The 26,999-nt window shown below is 35.1% G+C and overlaps 3 protein-coding genes across 3 annotated transcripts; 1 reads left to right on the top strand and 2 right to left on the bottom strand.

Annotated features, from left to right (window-relative positions):
* Window positions 1–7,493: 7,493 nt before the first annotated feature.
* LOC145156744 (uncharacterized) lies at window positions 7,494–9,738 on the bottom strand. The gene is made up of 6 exons (XM_079076004.1): window positions 9,546–9,738; window positions 8,525–8,605; window positions 8,339–8,433; window positions 8,042–8,231; window positions 7,864–7,958; window positions 7,494–7,774 (listed from the first exon to the last, which is right to left on the bottom strand). The coding sequence occupies exons 2-6, from the start codon at window positions 8,587–8,589 to the stop codon at window positions 7,752–7,754; spliced, it is 468 nt and encodes a 155-aa protein (XP_078932130.1). The 5' UTR covers window positions 8,590–8,605; window positions 9,546–9,738; the 3' UTR covers window positions 7,494–7,751.
* An 8,600-nt stretch (window positions 9,739–18,338) lies between these two features.
* Window positions 18,339–19,546, top strand: LOC145160082 (uncharacterized). Its single transcript, XM_079079180.1, has 6 exons — window positions 18,339–18,450; window positions 18,560–18,647; window positions 18,738–18,828; window positions 18,898–18,982; window positions 19,043–19,199; window positions 19,292–19,546. The coding sequence occupies exons 1-6, from the start codon at window positions 18,409–18,411 to the stop codon at window positions 19,399–19,401; spliced, it is 573 nt and encodes a 190-aa protein (XP_078935306.1). The 5' UTR covers window positions 18,339–18,408; the 3' UTR covers window positions 19,402–19,546.
* On the bottom strand, window positions 19,353–25,312 carry DAW1 (Transducin/WD40 repeat-like superfamily protein). Its single transcript, XM_079079179.1, has 19 exons — window positions 25,062–25,312; window positions 23,951–24,081; window positions 23,788–23,872; window positions 23,569–23,714; window positions 23,361–23,464; window positions 23,211–23,283; window positions 22,737–23,106; window positions 22,011–22,652; window positions 21,750–21,938; window positions 21,421–21,667; window positions 21,198–21,340; window positions 20,962–21,080; window positions 20,749–20,872; window positions 20,518–20,664; window positions 20,249–20,429; window positions 20,061–20,162; window positions 19,859–19,983; window positions 19,720–19,779; window positions 19,353–19,632 (listed from the first exon to the last, which is right to left on the bottom strand). The coding sequence occupies exons 1-19, from the start codon at window positions 25,101–25,103 to the stop codon at window positions 19,525–19,527; spliced, it is 3,138 nt and encodes a 1,045-aa protein (XP_078935305.1). The 5' UTR covers window positions 25,104–25,312; the 3' UTR covers window positions 19,353–19,524.
* Window positions 25,313–26,999: the final 1,687 nt, after the last annotated feature.

Below are 26,999 nucleotides of genomic sequence, written 5' to 3'. Positions count from 1 at the left end.
GGTTTGAGGGATTCAGATATACTCTCGGGTGTGTCTGAACTCAAACTGGGGATTTTGTAAAGTTGTTTTTAATTTAAAAAAATAATAATAAAATAAAAATAAAAATAAATTTTTTTTCAACAAAAAGAGTTTCTAAGATAAGAGAAGGGTGTGGTGCATGCAGTCAGCCGAGCTCAAGTAAGTTTTCCCAGAATACCATACATGTTATCTGTTATGATTTGATTATGAATCTGTGAATTGCATGCTAGTTAGGTCCAAGGATTCACTCAGTTCTTGCATGATACAATGCTAGGAAAGATGCCTTTGTGTGTATATCGTATGAGCTGGTAGACATGCATGCTAGTACTAATTAGTTAGAGGTAGTTTGGCCTGATATGTGATACCTTGTTGCATTGGGTGTATTGGATGCTATGTTGAGATGGAATATCTATTGGAATCAGTAATTGCTAAGTGTATACTTTATAAATTGTATACGGTTAGGATCTTATAGCCCTAGAATAATTGACTTGGCCTTATTCCTGTTCCTTGTCTGCTTGTGGTTCTAGGGTAGAGTCTATTATTCGACAGTCTATTTGATCCTATTCTGTGTATAATTTGCGTGCATAAGGCAACCGGCAGTAAGGGTAGAATTTCTAGCATAAGTAGTAGTGTATGGGTTGAATGTTCTATGATAGTTTTATGGATTGGAGTGTTACTGCACAAATGTTGCTTGCTTTGCGCTTTGTGGAACTCTTGGATGATGGGAGTCAGCTACTAAGTGAATATGAAGGTATTCATGAGGTGGATGACTGGCATTATAAAGAGTTATTTAGCAGCTGATGGCAGGGTGAGGTCGGGAACCTAGGTGAGCCTAGGGAGTGCAACAGTGGTTGTAGTCGCGTTGTTTAGTGAGCATTAGTGCATCAGTTTGACAAGGTGACTTGGAGGATTTGGGATGATTCTTGAGGAAAGTATGGATAGGTGTAGAAGGTAGTATTGGGCTCGTACTACCGAAAGCACATGATCTATACTCGAATCGGGGAGAGTCTTGGAGAATCTAAGAAGCTTGGGGAAAAGGATTCTTGAGTATGTTATGATCTTTTGCATGATGGTAATTCAGTTTGGTTATGAGTGCTCAGGGAAAAGGTTCTGGTTCTGGTTCCGGCTCAGGTGCAGGTACTGAGCCGACGAGCGAGCAGATGTGGGAATTCATCTCGTCGAAGATTACCTGCGGTGTTTTGGAGAAGACTCATGTGGTATTTGGTTCGGTCAAGGAGGGTTTTCTGGAGATCTTGGATGAGGGCCTGGGAGCGTTCCATGCTGAGGTTATGGCTATCGTTGGCGCTCACACACCTTCATTCTGTGAGTTTCGTGCTTGGGGAACTCCTGCATTCTAAGGGGAGAGGGACCCCGTTACTAGTAGGAGGTGGTTAGCAGATATGGCTACCGCGTTCAGGACGAGTTTTTGCTCGAGGAGGCGAAGGTCAGATATGCTTCCTACCTATTGAAGATCAGGGCGCGAGATTGGCAGGAAGATATTGGTCGTAAGATAAGAGATGATGTTGTTGAAGCTATGTCTTGGGATGATTTCTCGACCAGGTTCAAAGCTGAGTCGCATTAGAGATTGAGGTGCAGCAGTTGACGCGAGAGTTTCAGGATATCCTCCAGACTACTAAGACCAAGGCAGAGATCACTGCTAAGCTCCGGGAGAGGCCAATGCTCCAGCAGGTGATATTGCGGGTACGCTGTCTTTTGTTTTTCTTCGGTTGTTATCAGTTTTCTTGTTGCTTGGAATTTTATATTGATTTGGGTAAGCGTTATCTCCGAGTTATTGCTCTGTTATCGTTGGGTTATATCTTAGGGAATTGTTTCATGTCTTTTTCATGCCATGAATCATTAGTGGTTCATTGAGAGGTTGTATTTTGTGTAGCGGGTTCCAATGTGTTTGATTGTTATTTTGGGTTTGGTCAAGATCGGTTCAGGGGTTTTGGTGTGGAAGATCATTGGTCAAGATTCAGCGGGTTAGCTCTCCAGTATCGCCAGGATTCAGTGATTTCAGTATTTGTTCTGGTAGGAGCGGCAGTTGCCTATGGGAAAGTTGTAGGGTTCAAACACTGTCGTTATTGGGAAGGGAGCGGTAGCATGAAGATGATGGGTCAGTTCCTTGAGTTGTTTGGTCATTGGAATGACAGGGGAGCTTCATATTCTCTCAGGTTGCAGCCGATTAGGATTCGGGGATTCTTCAAGAGTGAGAGTTGGGATGAAGATTCGTCTGTCAGGGCAAGGGTTATGATTTTCAGTCGCCAACATAAGAACTCAAGGAATTGGTATAGTATCATGGGGGAGATTTGGGTTACCTGATTGGTTAAGATTTCAAGAGTATTCTTCAGGATTTCAAGAGTTAGGTGATCATTGAGTTTGGCTAGCAATGGAACGCTAGTATTGTTCAACGCAGAGTATGGGCGGTTCATGCTATTTGAAGGAGATGGATTGGAGATCCATAAGGATTAAGAGGTGAGAGAGCATCGTTGAGTCCAAGTGGGGTAGAATTAAGTGGTTTTTCAGTTTGAGGTTGTGTTGGTGGGAGTTCGAGAAACTCCCGACTGCAGGTCGGTATGTAACAACCCAAAATTCAAGGCCAAAAATTTCATTTTTAAATAAGTTATTATAAAACCATAAGTATATAACACCTCATGTCAAAACCAAAGTGTCAATAGTCAAACATGTTATCATAAAAATAATATCAGAGTGTAATCCCAAAGATCTCATGTGCGGAAAACATAGTGTGATGCGCTGCGATCAAGCTGGCTCCTTTCTTTTGAAAACGAAGTACCTGAAACCAAAACTTTAAACCGTAAGCACGAAGCTTAGTGAGTTCCCCCATCATACCACAAACCATACAACATACATACTAACGGGAAATTTTGGGGTGCCCGACCTACCCTGCCAGGCATTTCTAGGGTGTCCGACCTACCCATGTCAAGCAGTTCTGGGGTGCTGACCTACCCTGCCAAGCGATTCTGGGGTGCCTAACCTACCCTCCGGTTTATCCCAACCGACTACGGGGACTATTTCACCCCCTACTACTACCACACAATAACATAGCATAAACATACTGTCAGGCATATCTAGGGTGCCCGACCTACCCTTCGGTCCTTACGACCGAGATACGAGGACTATTTCACCTCCTACTGCTACCACATAATAACAAAGCATAAACATACTGTCAGGCATATCTGGGGTGCCCGACCTATCCTTCGGTCCTTACAACCGTAACACGGGGACTATTCCCCCTACTACCACTAACACATAACATCATATCATGCTAGCACATAACACATATCAGGTAGTAGCAAACCTAGATAATTATCACAAAGACAATCATCTATCAAACAACTCCTACTAGTGGGCCGGCATTGTGGCCGTAGACCTACTTCTACTGGAAGGTAACTCACCTCATACTGTTGAAGTCCACTGCAATAGATCCTCAGCTGCTGTCCTGGCAACTCCTCGAGCTATCATTACCCAAATTATCATCCAATTAGCAATTTAGTCTCAAACCATGATCCATAACCCATACTTGGGGTAAAAATGACCATTTTACCCCTGGCCCAGCAAAATACATAACTAAGGCCCAAGTCCACAGCAAATCAAGTCCAAATTCCAAAATCCATAAGGGCCCACTAATGGCCCACTATTGGAAATTGGGCCCAAACCCTTACATGGGACAACCTTCTATAATCCATTCCGTACTTCATAACCTTTCAAGAGTCTACCTTGGTCAAAGTCCAAGTCAAAGTCAACTCTCTGGTCAAAGTCAACATTCCGGGTTGACTCAACTCGCCGAGTTGGTCCATCAACTCGAAGATTTCCCTTTATCAGAAAACTCTGAAATCGCGACCCAACTCGACGAGTTCTTCCACAACTCGTCGAGTTCCTCCTATCAACAACATCGGGACTTCTCGCTTGAACTCGTCAAGTCCTTCCTTGGACTCTTCGAGTCCTCAACTCCTGAAAGCTCAAAACCATGTCCAACTCACTGAGTCATCTCCTAGACTCAACGAGTTCACTCAGAACCAGAAAAGGTTGGGGACCACGACTCGACTCGCCGAGTCGTAAGAACAACTCGTCGAGTCCTCCATAAGCCAAATCCATACAGTCGACTTTAGCTGAGTTCAATGCATCCAAAACATAGATCTGGTCTTCTAGGATCGATATATCATGTAAAGTTACAAACTTTACGTGCATGCAAGGTGTTATGAGCCAAAAACACCATTTTCAAGTCTAAAATGAAGTCTAGGCCTAAGGGAAGGGCTTAAGCATGATAAATTTGTGAACTTTATGGCTATAGGGGATGAAAAGGATCTGGATCTGAAGTTACAACTTCAAATCGCACTCTATACTAAAAAAAGGTTCACAAAATTGCTAAAAGATGGCCCTAAACTCAACATGGAGAGATCTAGCAATAGAGAAGTCAAGGAAGCAACTTTATACCTTGAAGGGACTGGAAATGAAGCTTGAACCTTGGATCTACTGCTTCCTTGAACCTTCTAGCTCCTTCTTCTTCTTCCTCTAGCTTCAAAAACACATAAAATCCCTCAAGAATGGCCCTCACACTCTCACAAAGCTCTAGGGTTTCAAATTAGGGTTTTCTGGACTAAGGGGGACGATGGAGGCTGGAATGGAGGCTGGTTAATGTGTTTAAATAGGGTGCAAACCCTAAAAATTAGGGTTCCACTCTGGCAGCTCTACTCGGCGAGTCGGACTCTCGACTCGTCGAGTAGGTGACTTAATTCCCGCGTCCGCATCTGATCCTACTCGACAAGTTGGTCCTTTAACTCGTCGAGTCCCTTTGCAAAAGCGGAAAAGTCTTATTTGAACTACGAACCAGGAAACGGGCGTTACACCCTTGATGAATCTCAATGATCTAATCAATGTTGCAAAGATCTTGAGTGGAGTTGATGTTTTGAAACTCCAAGTGAACAACAAAGAAGATTTTTTACTTGGGTTTGCACATATCAAGCTTTTTCATTTATAATTACTACGATTGTCTTGCCTTAACTGATGTGGAACTTGCTTTTTCGTTGACAATTACTACGATTGTCTTGCCTTAACTAAAAAGGAAAAACTATATGTAAGAAAGGCATATTGAGAAAAAAGAGTTTTGTACAAAAAAATAATAATAAGGGATAATGACTTAAAAGGGTAATATATTTTTCGATTTGTACACATTTGGTCACTGAGTTTTTTTTTTTCGTCCACATTTACCCATTCAACTTGTTAAACTGTACACATTCAGTCCTTATGACCGGCTACTCCAGGTTAGCCGGTAAAAATGACTTAATAGGGTAATATATTTATCACTTTGTACACATTTAGTCTTTAATATTTTTGTATACATTTAGTCCTTAATATTTTTTTGTTGCAAAATAAGTCATTTTTATTTTTGTACTCATTCAGTACTTATGAATGATTTTTTTAGGTTTTTCTCACGACATCTTACGTGAGACAATCATTAACGAGGTGTTTAGGGCTTTTTATGATTATGTCCATCGCGATCTCGACTACTTGGTTGTTTAGGTCATTTGTTCTGAACGTCATAAATTTTTCATACGATCTCAGATTTTAACGATCTTTATATCCATGCGTTCGTATTTTAGTCTACTACAACTTTCGTTTAGATTACTCCTGTTAAAAAGTAATATATTTTTACTTATGATCTTTATATCCATATGTTTTTTTTAAATGCATGTATGGATGTTTTTTTATAAAATCGTAATTAAAAATATATTAGATTTTAACGGGAATAATCTTAACGAAAGTTGTAATAGACTCAAAAAACAAACACGTGGATATAAAGATCATTAAAATCTGATATCATATGAAGAAGTTACGACGTTCAAAACAGAATACTTAAGCCAAACCACAAGATCTACGCAACCAAACAGTCGAGATCGCGATGTACATAAGCATCAACATCATCAAACACCTCATTAATGATTGTCTCGCGTTAGATGCCGTGAGAAAAAAATCTAAAGAAATCATTCATAAGTACTGCATGAGTACAAAAACAAAAATGACTTATTTTGAAACAAAAAATATTAAGGACTAAATATCTACAAAAACATTAAGGATTAAATGTGTACAAAATGAGAAATATATTACCTTATTATGTCATTTTTTCTGGCTAATCTGGAATAACCGGTCATAAGAATGTGTACAGTTTAACAAGTTGAAGAGGTAAATGTTGACGAAAAAAACTCAGTGACCAAATATGTACAAATTAAAAAATATATTACTCTATTATCCCAAAAAATGATGCCTCTACCAGGATTTGAACCAGGGACACCTGACTAGAGGAGTCATTGTTTCTTATATTGTTTTGCTACAGGGGCTTATGTTGTTCTTTAAACCCCAAAGTTATTTTTATTCTAAACATCCATAAATCATATAGACAAATACAAAGGAAACACAAACCTTTTTTCATCAACCGACAAACGTTTTGCTTATTAAAAACCATGTGACACACATTACCACGAAGTGATAAATTGTAATACAATCGAAGTATGGAACTCAATACTTAAATCTGTAAACCAACAATTTTTTCTTTTTGTAATTATAAATATTATAGATTTATTGTTGTAATTCCTTTGTAGTCTGGTTTGATCTCCAATTTCAGTATTTCACGGTAAGAAGTTGATTGTTTATTTCATTTTCAAGTCCAAGAAGCTAGATGTGGATGCGTTTGTGATTGATGAAGATGGAAAGATGGAGCTGCTGCTCAGTTTGTTATTCCTTTTAGTTTGATGATAACTCGAATACAAAATCTGAAAACTTTGCTAAACAAAAAACTAATAACATGCTAAAAAGTTCTAACTATTTTTTAACAATTAAAAACAGGTAAAAATATAATATTAACAAGCTAAATCGTGAGTGTCAAACATGTTCTTCATATCTACTGTTTTTGAACATGTTCTTATCTAAACTTTTTTCGTAAATTTTTTGGTAAAACCAGAAAATTAATAACATGCTAAAACATGAGTTTCAAACAATTATTTTTTCATTTTAATTATGTTTTTCGAACTTGTTTATATATGTCCCGAAAAGACAATTTCGAATATGTTGTTACCTAAAATTTCCGAACATGTTTTCCCAAAAAAGAAAAATCTAACATGTCCAGAAAAGACAGTCATATTATTTTTGAACATGTTCTTCTACCTATCATTTTCAAGCATGTTTTTCCAATTATTTTTGAACATGTTCTACCACCTACGCATTCATAATGAACCATTTAAAGTTTTCTAACTTGAATATAACTTTCAAATACATAATAAATCTGAGAATTAATGCTGGCTTCTATTATGTGAACTATACGAATAGAAGTATCTCCTACCTTTTCTTCCAACTTATCTTTCTATCCATATCCATATGAAATTGTGATAAATGTCATATTTTGATAACATTAATAATATTTTAATACACTTGTCATCATTTCACATAGGTACTAGAAGAAATTCAATGTAACTGATGGCATGAATTTTCACCAAAGGAAATTAGTGGTGTAGATTTAGTTTCTTGGAACAAAAAAAGGCAATATAGAAGAAGATTTTAGAAAGCAAAACACAACAATGACCCATGACTAAACAGGTTTTGATTTCTGAACAGTCTCAAAGTCTAAAAGTCTGGTAGATTAAAAAAAAGAAAAAAAAAAAAAAACTTGAAAAGGAATTCTAGACATAACAAGAACAAAATGAAAGCCCTTTTCTTTTCCCTCAAACATCGACAGAATGACCAGCTGAAAAAAAAAAATAATACATTCGTTAGTACTATATTTCTATTTCCTAGATAAAAAGGACTCCAATATGCAATGTGTGTGTAACATACCATGTGGCTGTTTTGCATCAGTTTCTTCCATTTTCACAAAAATATCAGCCAAATGCCTGTTTTTACCAAAGTATTCAAAGATGTATGTGCACAGCCTGTCAAAAACAAAATCACATTACATTTAATTTATAATTCAATTGATGGATGCAATAATAAGATTCAAGAGACTCATACTCACTTGCTTAATGCTTGTCTTTTTGGAGGAGAGATGATCATGTCATTGTCATTAACTTGATCATCAGCATAAGTGTTTTCTTTGAGTCTCTTTTGCTTAAGCCTCTCATTACAAAAAAAAGTCCAAAGATCCATGCCAGCACCATTGCGTTCCCTCCACATCTCATGGTATTCCATGTACGATCCATCCAGCTCTATTATTAAAAAAAGAAATATAAAATTCCATTTCAATAATTAAAAAAAAAAAAAAAAAAGTATGTTATTGTTATGTTATGTATATCAAGTTTCTTGGAAAACGCACCTCCTACTTCTTCAATGTTTGCTTCTTTGACAAACTTATCAGCAATTTTTCTAAACCCATCATTCCTCAACGAGTCAACAAGGTAACGTGTCAACCTGAAAATACAAAAACACAAACTCACACATCACAAAACTATATCTTATTCATATATGCTTATCAAAATTAATAAAGATTTAAATGACTCACAGCTCAATCTCATCTCTAGGAACCAAATCAGTGTCCATTACATCCCATAAACTGCTGGCATCCATTATTATATCCCACAAACTGCAAAAAAAATAATACCACAATTAATTATGAGACTTTGATTAAAATAGAAATCTAAAGCTCGATCCTATCATTACAAACAGAACAATCATCTTGGTTTACTCATGTCATCATAAATGGGATTTAACAACTACTTCACATATAAAACCACATTATAGGCTATAACTATCATTGTATTTGCCTTAAGGCTTTAAGCAATTGATTCTCTTTATCTTGACAACACAAACTTCATATTATATCAAATAAACCAAAACTTCACTATCTTGGAGTAGTAAATTCACAAAATTCATCTTCATACCAAAACTTAGGTATTAACGCTTTAATACCTTAAACTAATATTACTTATGTAAGCTAAAACCCCAATAATAGCATATAAAATATCAAAACTATAGGCTCGTAGTAGCATCTAGATAACAAAATCCTTCATGATGATATCAACATATCATACTCACAATTTTAATTGTAGGATTGAAATAGGATAGCTATATAGACCATTAGAGATCAACAGTCGTCCTGTCTTCTCATGGATTACTCAACTCAATGTAAAAGGTTCTACACTCAAATTTAACCCTATGTAAACGATAATGCACATCAACTCATAAGGTTATCCAGTCAAATCGACTTAACTAGTATACGTCTAGGTGATGCATTGGTCTTCCCCTCGGTCTTTTCTGTTTATCAGAAACATTAATCCGCCATGGAGACGCACACAAGGGGACACCGCCACACATTGGCGACGGCGGCCTAAAAACGATCGATCGGATAGTTCAGACAAGGTGATTCGAGCGTTCAATGTGGCATCAAGGGGCTGTTTCCAATAACCTAAACACCGATCACACATGGGGCTTCATCTCATAATCCGATGAGATCAGTAACCACCGGAAAACAATCCATTAAACGAAACAATAATTTAAACGCAGCAAAGTTAATCGACTCTTACCGGAAACGCAAGGTTGCACGATATCGCAATGTCACTGCAAAACGCACCTCTGAAATCTGAATGGATGGTTATACGCCTATTTATAGGGTTGTATGCAAACGGAATTTTACATTCTTTTGACTTTGCCCCCTCTATATTGTTTTCTAATTCAAAACTTTATCTTTACTTTTTCCTTTCCTTTTTTGTTTCGGGATTTCTCATCTTTTTCCTTTATTGTTTCCACGCTTCTACTCGTAATTATCTTTCCTCAACTTAAATAGTATTTGATAATTAATTTAATTAATTATAACCAGAGAGGTAACCCTTGCTTCGCAAGGGTCAAAGGTGTTTGCATTAAAAGTCAACTACTTGACGACTCTTTGTACAATTTTAACTTTAATATTGTTTTCTATTTACAAAATGGAAATGAAATAATAAAAAAATTCCAATTGTTGAAAGATTTTTTCTACTGCCCTTCGGGATAAAAAAAAAAAAGCCACCATATGTGTTTGTATCAGTTGGTGTCAAAGTCTTGTAGAAGAATTCAGTCCAATGTCTACTTGGTTTCATGCCAAAGTCCAGAATCAGAAGAACATCTTTTTCCTGATTCCAAAGTTTATAGAAGAAAAGGATAAGTGCAAAAAACACTAATATACTTTACGTTATGTTTGTATTATAGCATCTCACTTCCATTTATTTCTATTGTAACATTATACTTTAAAAAAAATCTTATTAAGACATTGTAGTTTGTAATGTCTACCCTCAATCATTAAAGTGCATTGCTATTTATTGAAGTTAGAGTTATTTGACTTTTTAAACTATCGTAATTGATTTTTATCTACAGAGAGCATCAATCTACTATTTTGTAGTAAAAATTTTGAGGATTAACCATAATAGCACAGAAGAGACGGTTTACATAAAGCATTGAAATTTTTGAATGTTATAGCAGTGTACTTTTATTCATGTATTTTTTTTCCTTATAACATTGTACTTTCAAAGTACAATGATTAGAAAAGATGCATTTTAAGAAAATGAAAATATTAAAATAATTAGGGGCTGATGCACATACACACACAAACACGCAGACTAAGCAATGGTGAAAAAGTACACTGCCATTTCAAAATTTTATAAAAATATTGCAGTTGCAGAATTAAAAAAAGGTTGTTACTGTCAAAACTGTAAACATTGCTAGGGGTGTTTTCTTGCAATGTACTTTCATTATGACCAAAGTACCCCTTACGATGCAAATAAACCATCAAACACCCCTTAAGGCATTTTATTAAAAAAACTTACATGCTTGCTTAACTTTTTTATATTGTACAAGGGAAAAATGGATTTTTTTATCTATGAAAGTTAGTGTGTGTGTGTGTATGTGGGTCTGTGTGTGTTTTCAATGTAAGGGTAAGCTAACAAAGGAAACCAAAAGTCAGTCGATGGTTAAAATGATCTTGAATAAAACTTAAAAGAAAGGTGGAAAAGATCGATAAAACCGTCCCAGATTTCGTGTGAATCTGAAACGTGGTTTTTCCTTTATTATTATAACACAAGTTGGAGTAGTAGAATCCTACAAGTATGTGATGTTTTGAGCACATTAGAATAAATATGGTATGCAATGAATCCTAGGTGCAAAATATAAATAACATGTTACTTTCAGAAATAACAAATCTAGATCAAGAAACATAAATAACCAAAATAACTCTTTGATTAATTGAGAAAATAACTCAAAACTCAATTTGTGAATACAAACCCTTAACCCTACACGGCTAAACAAGATATATATATATATATATATATATATATATATATATATATATATATATATATTCTAATCACCGACTTGTGAATTAGAATATGGAAACTAGGAACCGACTTGAACACGGTTTCCTAAAACTAGGTTGCCATAAATTTGTAACGACGTAAATTTTCAAAACAAATTTTTCAGTTTAAATCATATAATCTTCATAACACATTTCATAAAATCTCATTTGTTTAATTTACAAAACGCACTCCATGTTTAATTAATTAATAATCCAGGATCCTCGAAACATAATTCCTTCTCTGGTGTGTACAATCAAGCCGGTGCTGTCCCGCGATCCTGAGAAAACCTAAAACACATAACACATAACACGGTAAGTACGAAGCTTAGTGAGTTCCCCAAAATACCACATACAACAAATTCGACACTCGAGGCTATACTCTGTAAGACCCTCCGGTCAATGTATCTCAGCGGGACCCTCCAGTCCCATAGCTCGTTGGACCCTCCGGTCCGGTCTGGTTGAGGACCCTCTGGCCTCATAAATCGTTGGACCCTCTGGTCCGGTCTGTAAAGCTCCGCATGGCATAAATCACAAAGAAATAATGCACAGCATAAAACATAAGACAGGATAACATAATACTCAATGTAAGCACATAAGACCTTTCGGTCACACATAACTACCACTCAAGGTAAAGTATAGTGAGAAGACTCACCTCGGGTAAACTCGGATGATCTCGAACTCGAAACACTAATCTAGCCTCCGCCTAATCACATACAGAGATTACCTCTAATTAACAATGGCTCTCAAAGGCTAGACTATTCCCTTCTTATGCTCTCTCAGATCGGTTTTGGGCTACCTGTTTGGGCTTTGTTTCTTTGGGCCTTTTGGGCCATCTGAGATCAACTGTTGGACTAAGGGATTTTTTGGGCTTTAGGATAAGGCCCATATGGGTTGGCCCAATTTGGAAAATTGGGCCATTAGTGGGCCTTTGTGGAACTTTTGGTTTTGGGCCTTTATGGTTTTTGGACTTGGGCCTCAGTTTTGGTTCAAGTTGGGTTAGGGGTAAAATGGTCATTTTTGTAACAGTCCAAATTTTTCCAACAAAATTTTTCATTTTTAAATAACAAAATCCTTTCCAATAAGTATAAAATTTCAATCACAATTGTTTTCAAAATCCATAACATCAAATAAATTATTCAAAACATTAGAGTATCCCCAATAAAATGCTAGAGAGTGCATGCCGCGCCATCAAGCCGGGCTCTTGCTCTTAAGTCCTGAAGTACCTAAAATAATCAACAAACTGTAAGTTAATGCTTAGTGAGTTCCCCAGAGCATACCCCACACAATCCACACAATCACTTAAACCATATCAGCCATATAAGCTACATAAACCACAGAAGCCATGCATACAAACATATAAGGATGTCATTGAAACCCTCCAAGGTCTTACATTGGGTGTCATTAGAACCCCCATGTGGTCTTAACTCACTGCCATGGGAACCCCCACATGGTCTTAACTACCTGCCATGGGAACCCCCACATGGTCTTCACTAACTGCTATGGGAACCCCCACATGGTCTTAGCTAACCAAAAGAAATGTCATACAAGCTAAACTTGCAAACATACTAGGATGCCATGGAAACCTTCCAAGGTCTTACACCAAATGCCATGGCAACCCCCCACATGGTCTTAGTCTACTGCCACGGGACCCCCCTGGGGTCTTCCATGCAAGTGTCACATAACACATAATCAACAAGCATATCACATATCATATAATGGGCCGACCTTGGTGCCTTCGACCCATTGGTATGGTGAGGAGACTCACCTCTCAAGAAATGTTGAACCGGTAAGATCAAATCCCAACTCATAGCTCCGAACTCAACTGCCTACAACCACCATATGACTAACTTCATCGAAATCCCGAAATACCAAAGATACCCTTAAGTTCAAACTTGGTCAACCATGGTCAAAGTCAAGGTCAACAGTCCATGTTGACCCAACTCGTCGAGTGCACCTTCCGACTCGTCGAGTTCCACCAGTTCTCAGAAAACCGGGAAAAACCCTAGTCTACTCGCCGAGTTATCACAGCAACTCGTCGAGTTCAAACAGTGTCCAAAAGATCGGGGAAACCCCGGGCCACTCGCCGAGTTGGAAAGGCAACTCGTCGAGTTTGCCCAGTATTAACTCATTCAGCCACTTTCTAAGCGAGTCCAAAGCTCCAAACTATAGATCTGATCCCCTAGGAATGAGTTACCACATAAAGTTGTTATCTTTAAGTCCATTCATGGCATTAAGGGGGCTAAAACACTCAATCATAGCTTATTAAGGGATTTAGGGCATGAAGGAGGGCCAAGACTAGATAAAGATGGCAACTTTAAGTCAAAATAGGCCATGAGATGTCCAGATTTGAAGTCATAGCTTCATGACATGCTCAAATCCAAGAATGACCCCAAAATCAGCTAAAAATGACCACATACTTTCATAGGAGAAGATCTAAGCAATAAAAGGCCAAGGTATCGACTTTATACCTAAAAATGGTTGCCACAACAGAGTAAACACCGGATCTACAACCTCTCCCTTTAGCTATGCACCAACCACTTCAAGCTTCTTCACATAAACACCAAAAAGGCACTCTTTAAGCTCTCACACACTCAAAATGGTAGGAAAAGCACGAACTAGGGTTTCTCTGGACAAAGGGGCGATAAGGGAGGCTAATAATGAGGCTTAAGGCCTTTAAATAAGGTGCAAACCCTAAAAATTAGGGTTTTCCTTTCCAGCATCTACTCGTCGAGTTGGGGCTCCCCAACTCGTCGAGTTAAGTCCCTAACCCACGTCCAAATGAATCCCTACACGACGAGTTAGAGCTCCCCAACTCGTCGATTTCTAGCCTAAAACCCTAAAATGTTGAGAAATAAATAATACTTGGACCAAACGTTGCAATTTTACCCCAAGTATGTATTATGGATCATAGTTTGGAACCCAATTGCTAATTGAGTGTTATCTTGGTATTGATAGCCCGGAGGAATCGTCAAGGCAACAACTAGGGATTTCTTTCAGTGAACTTATGCATTCAAGGTGAGTATCCTCACTGTTTTATGGGTCGAAGACACCAATTCCGGCCCATATGGTTTATGTATTGTAGGAAGACTCGGGGGTAACCCTTGGCAGTTTGTATGAAAGACCAGGAGGCGGCTCGTGGCAAAGTGTATGCAAGACCAGAGTCTAAACTCTGGCAGTTAATTAGTTAAGTAGTGTAGATTTTATTTTAGTTGTCTTTGTGATGCTTGCATGGAAGACCCGGAGGTGGCTCCTAGCACTTGTCTGTAAGACCCAGGGTTGTGACCCCCAGCTTGGCAAGGAAGACCACGAGGCGACTCGTGGCATAATGGCAAGACTATGGTTGACACATAGCACTTTTATTGATTGATTGGATATGGCTGATATGTTTGGCTCATGGTTATGTATGGTATGTGGTGTTTTGGGGAACTCACTAAGCTTTGTGCTTACAGTTTGTGGTTTATGGTTTTAGGTACTTCCGGTTCGATAGGGAAGGGCCCGGCTTGATCGCAGCGCACACACCTATGTTTTTCTACAACGTATGATTTTGGGAATTACTCTTATAATTTTTTTAATTTGGAATACCTTAATGTTGGATAAATGTAAATGGATGTTGAATCTATATATATTAAAAATGAAATTTTTGCACTCGATTTTTGGGATGTTACACAAGGTGGCATCTTAGTAATCCTGGTGTGCTAATGAGTGTTGATGTGTTACTAGAAGGGGGATGCACCACTAAAGGAAATGGTATGTCATCATGACACCTAATGCGTCATCATAACACTTTGATGCACCAGTGGTGGCACCTAGTGCACCAGTAGTGACATATGATGCGCTATCATATGCATGGTTAGGACCAATGCAATGACTCTTAAGGTTGAAGATTCTAGAACCAGGTGCATGACAGATTGTGATTGGTCTACACATTTCATGAGCCTATGGATTGATGGGCTTGACTCATTAGGGTTTTAGGTCCGATCCTTAGTTTATAAATAAGGATGTTTGTTAAGTCATTCATTGGTCTTGATCTTTGTATATTTTATCCTTAGTGAGTAGGCGAATCTTTGTTGGTTGTACTTGTAATCTCTGTTTGAGAACTCTGTGAATAAGAATACTCTCATCCTGCCTGTGGACGTATGTCACCTTGACCGAATCACGTAAATAGTGTGTCTAATGTGTATGTGTGTGTGTTTTGTGTGTTTTCCACATTACTTCCTAACAAGGGTTATCAAATCTTGACAAGTGTCGTGTGATTTCCTAACAATAACAAATTTTTGTTTTTGTTTTTAAAAGACCATTTTAATCATGAATGTTTACCCGATTACAATGGTTTTTTGAAAAAACAAAAATAAAAGTTTATTAATTTCTAACAACATTTATTTACGCTATGTTCCCGAGATTATTAAAGGATAGAACAGAAGGGAAAGGAAAAAAGACATAAAAAGAAGGGAGGGAACGAATATATGTTGTATTTTCATGTTAGAAAGGATAATCGTGTAAAGATAATAGATTTGTATTAGGAACATCTATCTTTCTCTTCAAATCCCTCTAATTTGGGAGGAAGATTAGGAGAGAAGATTGACCCACCATGTCAGAACACCTTATTGGGAAATCATTTAGATCTTCATCGCAAATACATTGTCGGACAATAGAACTCATAACTAAATCCTAATACATTACATGCCTTCTATCCCATTATCTAAATAGTGGTCATGTATTAACTTGTGAAAAACTTTATTAATCCTTAACAAGGTTCACCAAGACCCCTCATATAGTTGGATCTAAAAACTCATCGTGCACCCTAATATACTCCCTTCTTTCATTCATGGACGATTACAAAGACAACTGCAAGAAACACAATACTCTGCAACCTACTATCTTTTTCCTCGTTGCTCCCTCTCTTTCTAAAAAGAAAATATTAAAGTAGTTACACAATGAAATTGATATATTATTTTTTAATCTTTATGTTGTTTCATTTCCTCAAACAAAAACATATGAACATGCTTTATGAATAACTAGTGAGAGGCGTTGTCTTATGATTCGAGAACGACATAGATGAACGAAGCAGATTCGTAAGGCGTGGTTTCTGATAAGAAGATGGAGGCGGTGAAGTTACTGTTCATAAAAGTAACGGCAAGAGATTGCATCAGAAGGAATTGAGGAGAAGCGACGGTGGAAGAGTAGAGAAGCAAAATAATCTGATACTAATGTAGGGACGTCCGAAGGAGAGTCAACAGCTCTACGCATGGCGTTTGATCAAGAGAGATGGAGATGATAGATAGAGCGCAAAAAGAGACCGTCGTAGGTAGTTTCGGAGGCTTCGTGTTCGGGTGAGAGAAAGGAAGACGATAAATGAATATGGAAGATAAAAAGACATGTAGTTTTAAGGTGGTGAACTAAAAGTAGGTAAAAGTATAAAAACAGACTGCATGGACCAAAAGTGTGAAAGTGAATAAAAAACTATGGCAAAAACTTGCTAAACCTCTTGTGCATTAATATGTATATATTAATGATATAAATGGATAACAAACTATCTAAAATGTTTTAAAAATACCATCAAATTAAATAAAAATTATGAAAAATAATAAACTTATATTTTGATTTTAGTAATCCATCGTGGCTAATTAGCCACCATAGGCGGACGCATGATTTCATAGTAGGGGTGACACGAAAAATTTAAGTAGTTGCATGATAGTAAAAAAAAAATCAAATTTTTTTGCACTGCATACGGAAATATTATGCGTTGTTGGTGCCACTACGGACATCATAACAAAACTGCCCCTGCTAACCATGGAAAAAAACCACCAATCCCGAATAAAATTATTTTTTTATAAAAAGCAATAAAAAACTTGTTGTCTTCAAACATCATTGTTTTAGCTTTAGTAGTTTTTTTAAAAGAGAGTTAATACTTTCACTTAAAATTAAAATGTTTTGACATTTTTGTCCTTATATAAAACTTTAAAAAAGTATGGATAGAGTTTTACGGGTTAAATGAGAGTGCCACCGCTTATCCCTTTAACCCATTCAAGCATTTCTTATCTTTTCCCTTATTTATAAATTACAAAAAATTAATTTGTTTTCTTATTTATCATCAAACACACTTAAGGATGCCTCTCACAATTAATTCATTTAAACGTGAGTTTTTTTTTTCTTATTTTTCATTTGGAATATAAAATCTAACAAAAAAATAATTTATTTTCTAATTTATTAATTCATTTTCTTATTTATCCATCAAATCCACTAGGCATAATATGTAACAAAATGTTCACGTTAAAAAAAGTTTGACATTCCAAAAATATTAACCCTACTCCAATTTCATCTCATCACTTAAAACTATTCAAAAACACAATAAAATGTTCAAACTAATACACATCAAATCACAATACATCACAACAAATATTGCTGAACAAAAATATTCAAATCATAATAATATTAAAAAAAAATGTTTAACGGTACAAAAATAGTCACCCTATTCAATTTCATATGATCACTTAAAAAGTTGGATATACATTAAAGAAGATACATATATAATATGAAAAAAAAAACAGTAATATTTACAAAGATTATAGTTTTAAATTGTTGTAAAACATTAGTTTTCACATTAACCTTTAATAACTATTTGGTTTTTTTAATATTTTTATGATTTAAATATTTTTGTTGGTATATTTATTGTGATTTGATATATATTAGTTTGAATATTTTAATATGATATATATTAGTTTGAAACATATTATTTTTCGTTACATCTTATTGTGATATGCATCAATTAGTAGGTTTCATAGATAAATAAGAAAACAATTTTTTTTTGTTAGATTTTATAGTAAGTGATAAATAGGAAAAAAAATCACAGTTTATAAATAAGAAAACAAATTAATTTTTGTAAAGGATAAATAAGGGGGAAACGCTTAAATTTTTAAGTTTTAAACAAGGGTAAAAATGTCGAAAAAATTTTAATTTTAATTTTAATTTAAGTGGAAGCAACTTAACAAATGGAAATATCATGTCCCTTTTTTAAATCGTTACTGATCACTTTCTGTGTTGCCTTGCCGGGAGAAACAGTTGAGTAAATGGCAGCTCCAGCTAAATGCTTTCTCGTCACTGGCTCCCCTGTAAGTTGTATAGATTCCATGTCTCATTCATCATTTGATTCCATATCTTCATGAATCAAATTGAATCTGAATTTGTTTGAATCGCGTTTGTATACCTTCGACTCCGCAGGGCGTGGGTAAAACCACTCTGATCGCTAGGGTTTTGGAGAATATCAGAACTTCCAATCCCAATTTGAAAATACAAGGGTTTTTCACTCGTAATGCCCTATCATTCCATATTCTTCCATCGCTCAAATAGGTTTTGATTTTCGCCTTCGTTTACTCATGAAATTTGGGATACAAAACAGGTGAGATCAGACAAGATGGCGAGAGGGTAGGGTTTGAGGTGGTTACGTTAGATGGTCGCACTGCTCCACTTGCTTCTATTAACAATTCCAGGTAACCATTTCTTCATATCTTTTCATCATTCAACGTCGAATTAGGGTTTAATTAAGTTTTCCATGGCAGTGTAGAGTCCATTAGATGGCCTACTGTGGGAAGATACAGAGTCGATGTAGCATCATTCGAGTCATTAGCTTTGCCTGAGTTACAGGTTCGTTTAGCTTCATCTCCAATTTCTCAGTAAGAAGTTGATTTTCGATTTCATTTTCAGGTCAAAGAAGATACAGATCTGTTTGTGATTGATGAAGTTGGAAAGATGGAGCTCTTCAGTCCGTTGTTCTTCCCTACAGTGTTGCGTGTTCTTGAGTCTAACAAACCGTTTCTAGCTACAATCCCTGTTCCAAAATACGGTCGAGATATTCCTGCAGGTATGCTTGTTAATTATCAAAAAAAAAGTCAGACATGGAAATGCTTTTGTTCATGTTGTGTATGAAGAATGTATGATTCTTGTTTTCTGCAGTTGCAAGGTTGAAGAATCATCCAGGAGCGAAGGTGTTTACTCTAACAACAAGCAATAGGGATGATATGAAGAATCAGATATATTCTCAATTAACTCACAACCTTGTTTAACTTTTCAAAAAATAATGTCATCTCTCTCTTACTCTGTACACATTCACCAAACCAACTTCTGTTTCTAAAGAATCAAACACAAACCTTTCAAAAGAAAAACACACAAACATGTATATGATGATATCATGAGGTTCTTCGATCATTATTTTCAGCAGTTCGCAGCATCTCTTTTGCCATTGAAGAAAATGTCTGCGCGTTGTCTTGCATTTCTGCTGTTTTTAAATTGATTCCCTGGACAAATCATATGATTAGTGTCTCTGCTTTTGACTTTTTTTGACTTTTAACTGTCTTGAATGTTACTTAAAATTCAATAGTTACCTTGAGTTTTCTTATGTTGTCGCTCAGTTTGTTTTGTGCCATTTTAGCAGCACTTGTTTCCTGCCACGTCAGCAAAAAAACAGATCAATAATATTTCTATAAAATGCAATTTTAGCAGGACTTCATAAATTAAGCTTACACTGGTCAAGCTGAATCCATATTTTTTCTTGATTTGATCTACAGAACCGGTTTTCTGATCGTCTCGTGGTTGTTCTTCCTTCACTTGCACTTTCTCCTTTTTCACATTCATCTCTTTTAGTTTACCTGTATATATATAAAAAAAAATTAAAAATTATCTCCAAAATTTAATTTTCAAGATATATTAAGTTGAAGTAACTAACCTTTGAATGCATTAAATTTACTAGTGAGCTTTTGTTTGTTAAGCGCTCCCATCATGGTGTTTCCTTTTGGTTTCTCTTCTGGCCCATCAATGTCAATATCATCTACAACAAAAGATTTAAAAATGTTGTTTATATTTATTCAAAAACAAAATGTGAATGAATGTACATTGTACAAAGGTCAAACCTACCTATATCCAGGTCAACCTCATCTTCATCTGTGTGGATGTTTTCTTGGCTTTCACTCTCCAATGCAAAGTTAGCAATGGAAAATAATGTTGACAGTTCTTCAAAGCTTTCTCTAGAAGCTTCCGGTTCTGTTTCCCGCTCGTGTTGTGGTTTGCTTACTTTCTTCATAGAACCAAAGATTCCCTGTTTGCATTAGGGTAAAATGGTCATTTACTCATATTCAAACTTTGTGCATACATAACAAGCCCTAAGACTCTATTATGATAATAACCTTTTTCTTTTCTTTGACATGCTCAAGCGGAATCCCTTGTGGAACTATCAGGTCCTTGTTATAAACTCGGGTAGCTGAGTCTAAATGCCTGAATATTTCCCTTTGTTGTAAAACCGAAACAATAAAAACTTCCTTATCACCATTCACCTATACAACAAAAGTTTTCAAATTCAATAATGTTTATGTTACATTTAAAAGAATCTGATATTTCTGAAATGAAAAGCATATTACCATGATAATATCACCACTGTGTGAAGCACAGATTGAACTATCAGGTAAAGAATTCGGTTTTGAAGTTGAAAGTGCAAGGCCTCTTATGGATGTTGCCTTCAAAAGGGTTAATTCAGGCAAGGATCTGAAAAAAGTAAATAATATCAAAATCATGTTCATCAACTTTTTTATTCAATCAAAATCTAAATATGAACTATGAAGAAGATAACTCACCTAATTTCAATTTTCCCATTGGTAAAAACAAGAACAAGGCCAGCATCAGAACAACATGTTGAAGCCCAACAACAAATTGAGGAATTAAACTTCTTTTTATAGCAAACCTTCTTCACTCCCTGTATATATATATATATATATATATATATATATATATATATATATATATATATATATAAATTGAGTATACGAGAGTATATAAATATGTCAAGAAAATTAATTCTTCAAGTTCTAACCTGAACAGCATGTGAAAGTGAATACACGTAAACAGCTTTCTCAGAACATAGTAGCAATGAGTCCTTCACTATCCCATCATCAAACGAATTTCCTATTATACCCTTAGATGCATTAGATCCTCTTCCAGCTGTCCCTTGCTCATCTATATATTCATATGTCACATTTGTAACACATAAATAAAGAACAATACAAAAAAAATAAAAAGTATGATTTATTTACTACCTAACATTTGGATTAAAAGAGCTTTAGAAGGTTTTTTAGGATGAACTGATCCATTATTGAGTATATTTCCTGTTTCACTTTCAAGTGCCCAAGCTGATGAATCCTTTGTTGCTGCCATTAACACACTTTTCTCAAATCCATGCAAACTACACATCCCAAATTGCAGAGAGATGACAGCTGTCGAGATCTCACTCGCTATACGCCTTTCATATAACACAGTTCCTCCTCCAATGTCAATCACCGAAACCTTCATCATTTTTTTTTAATTTATGTTAATTTAGTTACAAAAAGGGCAAAAAAGGAAGAAAAAAAAATATATGATATCTTACATATCCTTGATCTGACCCCACAGCAATATGTTTAGAGTCATGACTTGTAGTTAATGAAACCACTGCTCCATTCACCTTCACAAGTTTAACACTTTGAACAATATTGCTTCCTTTCTTTGAACTTGCTTGTAAGGACAAAAAACTGCTCTCTATGGCATATGGCTCGGGTTTAAATTTATAAATTCTAACCTGTGACATAAAATATTAATTTTAAATTGAAATGTAACATATTTTTACAATATGATATATAGATATACTTACTGTTCCAGTTTGATCTCCAGATATGAGGAGGCGTGTTTCCATATCATAACACAATGCAGTCAGTGGAACACCACTTAAAGTCTGATCATCTTCACTTTGTTGATTAAATGATACAATTGGAATCAAAAGTGGAGATGATGCATCCCAGAAGTTTATACCACCATTGCTATGTCCTGTTATGTATATGTTTTTAAAATTTGAAAAACTCGTAAAACCAGATGTAGAAGATGAAGATGAAGATGAAGATCCGTCTTTTTGCTTAGCCTCAAATGAGAAAAGTGAAGGAATCTTTTTCGACATCAACATGTAGTCCTCATTGGAAGATAACATTAACATGCATGGATTGTCAGTGATGAACTTTGCTACAGTGATGATTGTGTCAACATATGGTAGTTTCACTTTAATCTCTTTTGGAAGTGATGAAGGTGGAGACCTAGTTTGGGATTGAATTAGGTATTTTTCAATTGAAGAATCATCGTATGTATAAACATGGCCTGATTTTCCAAGAACAAGAAAGCAATCCTCTTTATGTTTGGTTTGTTCATTGTAAGAGACTAAAATCTCCATGTCAACACATGGCTCAGGTGTTCCAATTCCAAGTTTAGTTGTGCGTGATTCAATCTGATCATTTATTATAATAACCTGCAACACAGAATCAAACAATTAATCTATCAATCACCAAATAAAACCCTAAAAAGTTGAATCGAGTATATGAATTAGTAGTACCTGTAACAAGTTTGGAGATGAAAAGTCGGAATTGCCCAGAACATATAATCGACTTGATTTCCCATCTGCATAAGCCCATTTCAATTTGGAAATTGGGATTTTGTCCAATTTATACCCAAGATTTAGTTTAAACAGAGGGCCACTTTGGGTCCCACCTAACTCCTTATCATCAATACTCCAAATCAGAAGTTCTCCATTGTTGTATCCAATAACTACTTTGCTTCCAAAAGGACAAGCCCAACATGCAGCTGTTACTTTTTTAATGTCATGATTAAGTGACTGAATCAAAGTTCCTCCAGTTGTAAAGATGGGTTTGCTTTCTTGAATTGACCATAAACTGACAAATCCATCTCTATAAATTATAAGAATCCTGAAATAGTGAAATAGATTCAAGATTGTGAGCCATGATTCTTGTTTTCTTGAGGTTTTTAAGAGTTTGTAAAAGTTTAATTGATTTTGAAAAATGAAAATCACCTCTTACTTTCAGCAGATGGTTGAGGGAGTATATACATAACAGCAGCATTGGTATGATCCGCTGTTGAATTACCTAAATATAATTTATTATAATAATGTAAAACATGTAACAAGATTGGATTTTTATAAAGAAATGTGACTCACACTCACCATGAGATGCTGAGAAAGGAATTATGTATTTCATTTGTGTTATATTACATTGTTCTTTGTCAAACTTGAGAACTGAAACATTACCAATGGAGTCTCCAACATACCTGTTGATGACATAATCATTATAACCTTGTACAATTGTATAAAATTGTATAAATCCTAAACATGGTTATGGATTTTGTCTTTTTGAGAGTTGTTATATACTTACATGTAAAAGGTATGTTGAAGGATTGTAAAAGATGTAATTTCTTCCTTATATACATGGACATGAGCCAATGAGTTCAAGTCTATGTTCCAAACCTCGATATGATTGTTTGCATTGATGTTTATAAGAAACTGTTGGTTATGGATGAACTGGAAATAAAAAAGTAATTAATTAGTAAACAAGAGGGTATAATGGTAATTTGGTAATTTATAATTTACATACCTGCAAAAATTTGCTTGGTAGTGGCTCTGGAGATTCCAATACTACTTGAGTGTTATCTTGTCCAAATAACTTAATCCGGCCATCTCTATTGAAAAAGTAAATAATTATTTATTAAGATATTGAATGAATTTTTAAGAACATTTTGATGTATTAAGAGTGTTACATGGTGGATATAGCAAGAATCTTCTGAATAGGATCATGAGCAAATAAATTGCATCCTGATGGGAGGCCATAATGGAAAATGGGGCGTGGATTTACATCGTCGGATTTTAAACTATCTGGTTTTCCTCCAGGCTGCAGTACAATTATCGATAGTAGTGATTATGAGTTTAAAATAATAAGAATAATAATAATAATAATAATAATAATAATAATAATAATAATAATAATATTAAAAGTATTGATTTGGGTGTTAAGAGTTAAGACATTGCCATGTGGGGAGCTAATAAATTGTCGGTGAAAAATGATATAATAAGTTACCCAATAAAAAATCATTTACGTTTCCTCGTATGTAAATTTGTGGATCAGGTGAGGATTAATTAAAGATTAACGATTTATTAATGGTTTTTTTTTAACAAAGAAAAAGACATGTTTTGACTGTTTTGATTATTAGGTGGCCAATTATGTCATTTAGCTAACAAATTTAAAACTCTTGCTGTTTAAAACAATATTAACTCAGACTTTTACCAAGTATAGTAATATATCAAAATGCATTCACATTTACGGATTTACTCCTTTAAAGATTTATCTTTTTGTAATAAATGTTTTGTTCCAGTATTCCAATCTCTTTTCCCCTCAGAATTTTTTTTTTTTTTTTTTTTTTTTTTTTTGAAAATTTATCTGGACGTTAGAATTCTGTAAAATGTTGAAAAGAAGAATTCCGGTTGATAACAAGGGGAAAATTTTTTAATTTAGCTCCTTAACATTTGTCCGGTGTGTTTTTACTCATTATTCAATGATAGTTCCCCCAATTAGCAGTCACAATCCTTCACGCTTTTTCATAACAGGAAAAAAAAAAAATGAATCCAAACAAAATGAGAGTGTAATCGATCAGCGATCAGGACGAGGGAGAAGTTCTGGATCTCAGTTTAAATCCAAAAACCTGTATTTAGAACTTCATAACTCATCGGAAACTAAGATAATCACTAATCGGCAGTATAAACAAGAGCGTTTCAGTATATCACACACAGATATGTATCACGACATCTCAGATTAATATACAAATCACTAGCTTTTGATAATTAACAGATAAAGCTCGAATAAACAAACGTTACCTTCTTCAACGAAGCCTTTTCGACTAGCTTTTTGACGAACATTTCCCAAATCAACACCAATAACTTCAATTTAAGGCACTTCAGGACGATCTGCTGATAAATAAGCAATTAATTTACGATCTGCCGGAGAAAAATAGGAGATGTCCGGCGGAGAGGGAGAGTTGAAGAATGTGTGCTTGCTGCTTAGTGAAAACCGCCGTGAAGTAGTCGTAGAACGGTTGCTTACAGTTTTTTTTCCTAATTGCTTTCAGGATTTTATAATTTGGGAAAAAGACAGCATCCGAGATATTCTGTATTTATTTCAACAAATGTTTCGATTTACCCCTTTAGGTATAATACATAAACAATAATGTGCCTTCAACACTTTAACAATTTAATTTCAAGGCCCTAAGGTTACATGATTGTTCTGAACACATGAACTCATATCTTCTTAATTGAGAAAGTTATTTCTTACCATAGGTAGTATATATTAGTAGCCATTACAATATGTTATGATTGATTTTTGATTGGTAACTTTTTTAATTTTTTATAAATGACATTTTAATATTTAAAAAGGGATTATTTTTTTGGAAAGAGAAATTTCATAAATTAAAAAAATACCATATCTCATATTGGCAAAACGAGTTAAGAACTTTTATCCTTGAATTCAAAGTGCTATAGTATTTCATAAATCATAAAAGTTTACATAGACGTAGCGGATAAATGAGCAATAAGTTGCGTACAATCTCTTTTTGAATGACAAAACTAATTCTTTTAAAAAAAATTTATAGATCTTGCGGTCATAACATTACTATAAAGTTGGATTCTATCAAAGTGCTTTATGGACAAGATAGATATAATAATAGACAAAACACATGATAAAACTCTCATGGTCAAATGGATAAAGTCAGAATTTTAAATTCACTTATATATATTTCTGATACTTTTTTGTATGATTTATCAATCTTTCTTTGAGATCTTTTACGGAAGTAGACTATCAATCTTATGGATTTACCTCATTTATACGAGATTGTCATTGTGGTAATGTTATTGTTGCTTTTATATATAGTTTTTCTTTTATAGGTCATAAATATAAAATAGAAAAATACCTAAATAATAAAATGGAATGAACAGTATCCCCAAATATACATTTTCGATACATACAACCTTCTAAATTATTTATTTAGAACTAGAAAGAAACAAAAAATAATAATAATAATAATAATAAAATATACACTATCTTTCTGTTCATGGTTTGATGCCAAAAAAAAAAAAAAAAAAAAAAAAAAGAACAAAGAAAATCGCCTCATGGTCTGCATGGTGTCAAAGTTGTTGAATTGGACTTTGACTTGGTCAACTCACACTCACCTGGAAATTCATTTATTTTAATTATTGATCAATCTACAAATTCTAGTTTCCTATACCAAGCTTCAAAATTACTGTCTTTGATTTCGTGGAATGCACAATACACATTAATCTAGGATATTTGAAGTTGATAACTTTATTGGTCATATCAGTCTAGTCAATTCATCAAATATCTTCTTAACTCACCATTATAATGTTTGTCGCATAGTTTTATAGAAATAGAGGGACTAAAATGTGTAATGTAAAAAGACGAGGGGCCATTAAAAGGGAAATGGTGAGACTTGAGAGACACTGATGTGAAGACACATGGCGATCAATGAGGCTGATCCGGAGATTGCAAGAAAAGGAAACCGGGTTTAATGAGTCTGATTTGGTACAACTGTTGGAAACGACAAAATAAAATCCAATTAGTAAAGAGATGAGAGTGGCTCCCAGCCACGTGGACTTCATCGGCACCCTTGATTTAAAAGTGGGACCCATTTTTTATTTTTTGCAATAGATCTGGTCTTTGGAAGCACATGACTTTTAATAATGACGGACACCTAAGCCTCAGACGAATCATGTTCAACCATTACACACCTTTTAGATGAATCT

This window comes from Lactuca virosa, chromosome 2 (assembly GCF_052849685.1).
Source record: "Lactuca virosa cultivar CGN04683 chromosome 2, Lactuca_virosa_CGN04683_v6, whole genome shotgun sequence".
NCBI classification, from domain to species: Eukaryota; Viridiplantae; Streptophyta; class Magnoliopsida; order Asterales; family Asteraceae; genus Lactuca; species Lactuca virosa.
Note: the sequence above shows the minus strand (reverse complement) of the source record. Positions and strands in the feature narration are given on the sequence as shown.